This window comes from Ciona intestinalis, chromosome 3, assembly GCF_000224145.3.
Source record: "Ciona intestinalis chromosome 3, KH, whole genome shotgun sequence".
Lineage (NCBI taxonomy): Eukaryota > Metazoa > Chordata > Ascidiacea > Phlebobranchia > Cionidae > Ciona > Ciona intestinalis.
Window position 1 is genome coordinate 1,640,946 of NC_020168.2, and position 6,769 is coordinate 1,647,714.

Genomic DNA, 6,769 nt, shown 5'->3' on the forward strand with positions numbered 1-6,769 from the left:
TGGGGTTACGGACTAACCTTTTCTTTAGGCCAGCTAAACGTCGAATTGCGATCATTGTGTTGCCGGGTAGAATTTGATAGTCGTGTCGCCACGTGGAGGGTAGCTCGTAATGGCAAGCTTCGAACTTATTGCTTATTCATTCGGTACGATCGTCTATCTTCTGCAGAAGCCGGGGGCTGCAGTTCATCGTCGTCGCTGTCGAGATTGGGGGTAAACGGTCTTAGATCGCTCTCATCACTCAGGAACATGGCGTGGGCGTCCTGTAGTCTCGCGCCATGAAAATAGCAAATATAAAACTGGAACTCACGTAGTCGGTTGCGGGTGCGTCGGACAAAGGGCGTAGGAGGGACCGTCCTAGTGGCGTCTTGATGGCGTCGGGACATCGGCCATGCTCGTATCGGGTCGTCTCTACACGAAAGGCGTGTGGGGCCCTGGCACCGATCAACGGTTGGACTGATCCATGCTTTATCTTCGGAAACTGTTGGCGTTCAGTTGGTAATTCTTTTTGTCTTCGGGCTGAAAACAGGATTTGAGTCACGGGATTTTATTGATAGTGATCACGTCATGGAGCTCGATCCAGTCACCGCCATCTAGCGGTCGAAATACGTTATATTTATTATTGGGTTTCGCTGGCTCTTCCACGACCGAATTGTAGGCGGACGACTTTGCCCTTCGTTCAAATTGTAAACTTCGCTTTTCCGCAGACGCTCAACTTCGAACGACCGCTTTACCCATTATTCTCGTAACGTCAGTGGTAGCTTGGCTATTACATTTGGCATGATCTCCATCAATCTACGCTTGATAAATGTTTCAGGTCTTGAAGCGACGTACAGCAACAGTCCATCAGTACCGATAGATTCTTTAAACCGACGGGGTCGTGCTCATTTGCTATAGAAGCGTTTTTTAGACGTTCTTCGCAGTTGCGGGCTCATGCTTGTGGTTGACCATATTCTTCGTACAGCAGTCCTCATGCGCTACGATATCCAACATCGGGCGGTTTCGAGGTGACGTAATCTAGCTCGTATACGTGGTGTTCACAGTGCTGTAGTACTGTAGTATAAGTAGACGAGTTTGAGTTCGTTGCCTTCGGTCTTTTTATTGATATGAGTTTCAAACTGTCTCCGGAAGGTCCCGTAGTTCATTGGGTTACCGTCAAACTTGTCTATTACAAGGCGCCGCAGGAATCGTTTACCAACATTAGTTAGGCCTACTCTGTTTCGTCTTTCGGGTGCGTGGTTAGTCGGGATGAATTCGGTTTCACGGAAGGCGGTATATATACAAGAATAAGGACCCGATCGGGTTGGCGGGTATCTTCGTGTGGGAGGAAACGTGGATAGCGGTCAGTGTACCGATCCTCGTTGGGAGCGACAAGTAAACATTTTTCATGTTTAACGGGAGTGGCGGAGTTCTGGCGGGGGGTTTCTCTTAAATTTGCGAACTGCGGCGACGGGCCAGTTCTAATTCTTTTTGCATTTTTGTGAAAGCTAGTTCTGCTTCGCCTTTCTCTTCGCAGGCTTGACGCTTGGCTGTTTCCTATAGCTTAACGGACTTGCCGCTTGGCCCGCAGTCTGGCACGTTGTCGGGTTTCATGTATAGCCTTTCTTGTGCTTGCTCCTGGGACTAATAACACGCTTATGACGTTATGCGTGTTAACTTTGTTTTTGCGAGTAAATATTCGAGTACTTACGCGCATAAAAGTGACCATGCAAAAAAGGCTTAACAAGTCCCCCGATGTACTTAAAACGCAAGTGTTATAAACATTGATTGAACGATTTTATACAGTATGGTTTATAGGACTAAGCTGATTTATGATTATTAAATCAGTCATTAAATAATGTATAAGGTACATTGTAGAACTAGCGCTTTTAAACAAACAGGAAAATAATTGTTAAACAAAACAGAAAAGTAAATTAAATCTTTTTTTAAAAAAAACACAGGGTCATGATTAAAGTGGTTTGTACTTTAACAAGTTGCATATCCATTTTTAACAGCGAAACAGTACAATAATTACAAAACACTCTTTAACATTGATATATTCTAATTATTTGTAAAATTTGCCTTTCTTTTCTCCACAAAGGCAGTCATGCCTTCTTTTCTATCCTCCTGTAAAAAAAGTTATATATTTAAACATAAAACTAAGGCAACAGAAATTCAAACCAACACACCGTTGCAAACGTTGCATGGAATAGTTTCTTTTCAAAGTGTAGACCTTCGGCTAACGTTGTCTCATAAGCTGCAATAATATAATCATGAATAATAACTATATTTATTAAAGTTATAGGATAATGTTACCAATATTAACAGCTTCCTTTGCAAGTGCAACAACCAATTGTGAATTTTTTGAAATTTTTTCTGCAGTCTTTATTGCTTCATCAACAAGAAGTTCCTTGCTTACAACTTTGCTCACCAAACCTAAAATTACAGCAATTAAATTAACCCCAACATTGCTTTTTTCATCGTTTCATAAATACTTTGTACATTCACCTGTATCAATTTAGGGACAAGATATATTTAGACAAATTTTCTTTTTACATACTGCTAATTAGTGAAACAAGTGGTTGTTTAAAATAAAACATCAATTGTAAATTTGTTCCTTGTGAAAATGCTAAAACACTGTATTTTGATGTCATCACAGAACTCGTATTAATAAATAGTCCTGCGCCGTGGCGTAGTGGTTAGCGCGCCTGCCTGTAACCATTTTCAAGGCTCGTCGCTGCTACCATTGTGGGCGTATGTGACACTTAACGACAATTGCTCCAACCCAGCGGTCACTAATGGATTGTCCAAATTATCAGCCATACATAAAAAATAAATAAAAAATAATCACCTACAAAGTAACATACATGGTAACTCGTAAGCTGGCACGAGGTGTTAAACCCGTGTGATAACGACTGTCGTTTTCCGGCCACACGAGGATAAAGTAAGTTACATTCATTCATTCATTCACTCATTCATTCATTCATTCATTCATTCAATAGCTTGGGTATATTACAGAGTTGTTTCTTGCCTTCTTGGTTACTTGGTTGGTGCCAAAGCTTGCTAAAAACTGTCTCTTTTGTATATATAAACCAACAAAATTGAAAAAAAAAAAAACTTTTAGCTGCAAAAGGGAGTTCGGTAAAACACACAGATTGTTAAAACATTTTCCATAACTGCAGTTTAACCAGTAACTTAACAATTTCCTTATTTATTGAGAAACAGTTTCCTTATTTAATGGCAAATGGCAGCTTACCAGCTGTGAGTGCAGTTTGGGCATCAAACCTATTTCCAGTCAACACCATTTCCATTGCCAGTGATTTGCCAACAAACTTTGGTAATCGTTGAGTACCACCAGCACCTTAAATATTTAATTAGATTTATTGTTTTTTATTAACATAATTCAAAGAAAATATAACCTGGTATGGTTCCTAGTAAAATTTCTGGTTGACCAAATTGTGCATTATCCCCGGCATAAATAATATCACACATCATTGCTAACTCACAACCTCCACCAAGCTGAAAAATTACCATATTATGTTAAACTGTTGTATATGAAGTAAAAAAACTGCCATACAGCAAATCCATTCACAGCTGCAATGATCGGTTTTTTCTTTTGTGCGATTTCAGACCAGTGTCCAAGAAAGTTTCCCTTAAGACATCCAACAAATGTGTTGTTCTGCATCTCCTTAATGTCTGCACCAGCTGTTAAAATAATTATTTTTTTTTAACAAACAATAAGCTGTATTCATCCCGCAGTTATACCTGCAAAAGCTCTTTCATTTCCAGTTAGAACTACGCACCCCACACTTTCATCTTGTTCAAATGTATCTAATGCTTCGTTTACTTCACGCATAAGTGCATCACACAATGAGTTAAGAGCTTTTGGTCGATTCAACTGAATTAACCCAACACATCCATTCTCTGCCCTCTTCTCCACAATGATGTTCTCATATTGTTTGGTATCTGTTTAATATCAAACACAATACTTTTGTCTGAAAATGTTCCTTAGGTCTTAATGATACCCGAGGGCTGTACATTTTTTAAAAGTCTGGGTTAGTAGGTTATTGAACTCCCAGGTTTTAGATACGCATCACTAGTCCCTACCAACGAATAAATGTGTTTCTTCTTGCAAAAATTGGAGCCCACAATTGTCTCTACCAAAGAAACAAAAAAACAAAGAGAAATTTAAATGAAAACCTTAATTTTCAATACCCACAGCCACACTGGACTTTTTAAAATTATAAAGCGGGTATCAGTGAGATCTAAGGAACATTTTGAGAACATGTAGGTACTAAAACCTACACGCTCAAGCATAATTTTAGAGACTAGTAAATTCGAATAAATTTGTTTACAGGGACATAATTTTTCCCTGCTTACTCTCTAGCGTCTAGCCTATTCTGTTAATGCAGTTACCTCACACTCTACGACCTTGACGCATAATCTATTGCGTATTCTACTCTCAAGTACACAACGAATTATGCCTAAGGGTTTAAGTATTCACCAAACTTTGTTTTACAGGCCAACAGGACAATGGTTATAGACAGTGATACGATTGATACCGATAATAATTACAGTAATTTAGCACGGTTAACTTTTACACAGCATATAAACAATGTGCTATCTTATGTACCTGATGAAGAGAACCGAAGCAATGCAGTATAAGTGGAAATGTTTTTCCTCAACAAATTAGTAGATGCTTTTGCCAAATATCCGGCCATGTTGATTTATTTTATTGAAAAACTGCTGAAGCACTGACACAACCGTCAATCAAAAATACGGCATGCAAAAAGAAACTGATTACCTGTAAGTACAAAAAGAAATATCTCAATAAACCATGTGGTGACAAGCTATTTTTGTGTGGTTGTGTTGTGGATATAAATATAGTCATTGAAACCAGAGTCCGTATATAAACATGTTACATGTTCATATACCGTATATACGGACTCTGATTGAAACTAGCTATACGGTGAATAAATTATTGAATATTATGTTATGTTTTACTTTCAAATGTCAACTATATTGAGTCTAAAATGTGGCTGGTTCGCGAGACAGCAAACAGCAAAAGCAGTTTTCAACTTAATTCCCAGAATAAAAATTAACTTTGGGTTTTTGCAAGAACATAGTTTCAAGGACTCAAAAAATCTATAGGAGATGGAAAAAAAACTGAAATTGCTGGATATAATCCAGGGGCGCAACCAGGGGGGCTGTTTTGCTGTCATGACAGCCCCTTTTTCCGAAGACACAAACGCAGCCAGAAAGTGCTAAGATGCACACACACACGCGTTACATTCAATATTAGATTCGTTCGCTTGGAATTGGAACAATTTTTCGTTCAATCGTTACGTCACTTGGTCTATTGCAACGTAACTATTAATTATGACGTTTCATAATAAAACAATCTGGGCCCACTACCCAACCAACCACGACATCAAAACATCGTGTATGAGCATCATATTTTTACGCTCTGCGCCGGTCTAGGAAATAAAGGAAGACGCATGCGGTAGCATACATTCCACACCTAACAAACGAAGCAATCGTTGTGTATTTATTCTCGTGACAAGTGACGTAATGAAACTCTGGTTCTCTTGAGGTGACAACGAACAACGTTTCTTGGTCTCTGTTCAAGCTCGGCCGGGACGATACTTTGTAAAATCATATTACGATTTCTGTCGGCTCCAATTTACTGATAGCGTCGCTACTTGCTCTTATATTTGCACCAATTAAAATTCACATAATCGCGGTTTATCTGCATTTAAACCAGTGGTTACCAAACTTTATTTACTCGCGTATACATATTTTTGGTTCATGCAGCGTCTCGTACCACCTACACCTTAAACTACTAAAGCCTCGTGAACAACTCATTTTAAATAGTAAAATTAGAAACCGTACCGCGGGCACGCCTATTTTTTCTGCGGGTATTTGTAACATAAACTTGGCACTGCCTTTCTCAAAGTTGCGTGTAAAATAATTGTAATTTGCCAATTAAACAGGGTGGAATAAACAACATAAATAGGTTCCATAAGTAGCACTGCTGTATATTTACGATGTTTTCCCCAAGCAGCCTAATTATTACGAAACAGTAGGGATTCACACCAAGGGCGTAGCCAGCCTAAAATTTTGGTGAGGGCCAAATGTTTTACGGTTGTATTTTGAGTTTGAAAAACCTCCTAATTACAACAAAACACGGGAAGGCGTACTGTGGATGGCATTTATTTTTCACATTTATTTTTTTTTCATCATTTAGCATGTGTAGGAAATTTAAAAACAGGCTTAAATGTTTTCTTTTTTCTTCTTTTAATTTGAAAAAAGATCCGGAACCGGATCGAGATCCCCCATTTGAACATCACTGTTTAGCACGTGTAACACTTTATTTTATTTTTTCACCAATAACATTACTGTAAAACTCAAAATTTGGGGGGGGCCATGGCCCCTCAGGCCCCCCCTTCGCGATGCCCAGGATTTACACGTGGATCCATTGCATCATAATAATGATTGTTTGACCTGGTAAGTGATTACGACATAATAGCAATTCACAAGTTGATTATCTGCGTCATAATAGCAATTGTCCCCTTGATTATTTAGCCTGCATGTGCTTAGAAACAGGTTGGATATTTGCCTTTTCTCGAATGCGCATAAGTAAAGATAGGCCTTCAAAAATACTTTGTACACGCATAAAGCAACGCCTAAGTTTAAAAAGTTAGGAACACCGGTGTAGGGAATATAGCATGAAATGTCACGCTGTACGTAATTTATGTGGATTAAAATAATGCTTACGACAATCACTAAAGAT

The 6,769-nt window shown here is 38.8% G+C and overlaps 1 protein-coding gene and 1 long non-coding RNA gene across 4 annotated transcripts in view; one reads left to right on the forward strand and one right to left on the reverse strand.

The window, feature by feature from the left end:
* The window catches only part of LOC113474079, a 2,549-nt gene extending 627 nt beyond the window's left edge, over window positions 1-1,922 (forward strand). The window contains exon 2 of the long non-coding RNA XR_003395743.1: window positions 1,005-1,922. This is a non-coding gene — a long non-coding RNA (uncharacterized LOC113474079). The remainder of the gene's footprint in view (window positions 1-1,004) is intronic.
* Window positions 1,717-6,769, reverse strand: part of LOC100186995 (enoyl-CoA hydratase, mitochondrial) — an 8,836-nt gene continuing 3,783 nt past the window's right edge. For 2 of the 3 annotated variants that reach the window (XM_002124984.5, XM_026833576.1), the window contains exons 2-9: window positions 4,610-4,780; window positions 3,742-3,942; window positions 3,554-3,681; window positions 3,396-3,495; window positions 3,233-3,337; window positions 2,293-2,412; window positions 2,166-2,233; window positions 1,717-2,103 (exon numbers count right to left, since the gene is read on the reverse strand). In XM_002124984.5, the coding sequence (XP_002125020.1) occupies window positions 2,038-2,103; window positions 2,166-2,233; window positions 2,293-2,412; window positions 3,233-3,337; window positions 3,396-3,495; window positions 3,554-3,681; window positions 3,742-3,942; window positions 4,610-4,697 (876 nt within the window). In that variant the 5' untranslated portion in view covers window positions 4,698-4,780 and the 3' untranslated portion in view covers window positions 1,717-2,037. Of the gene's footprint in view, window positions 2,104-2,165; window positions 2,234-2,292; window positions 2,413-3,232; window positions 3,338-3,395; window positions 3,496-3,553; window positions 3,682-3,741; window positions 3,943-4,609; window positions 4,781-5,497; window positions 5,517-6,769 lie in introns of those variants that run through there. The other variant, XM_026833575.1, reaches the window with a different exon arrangement.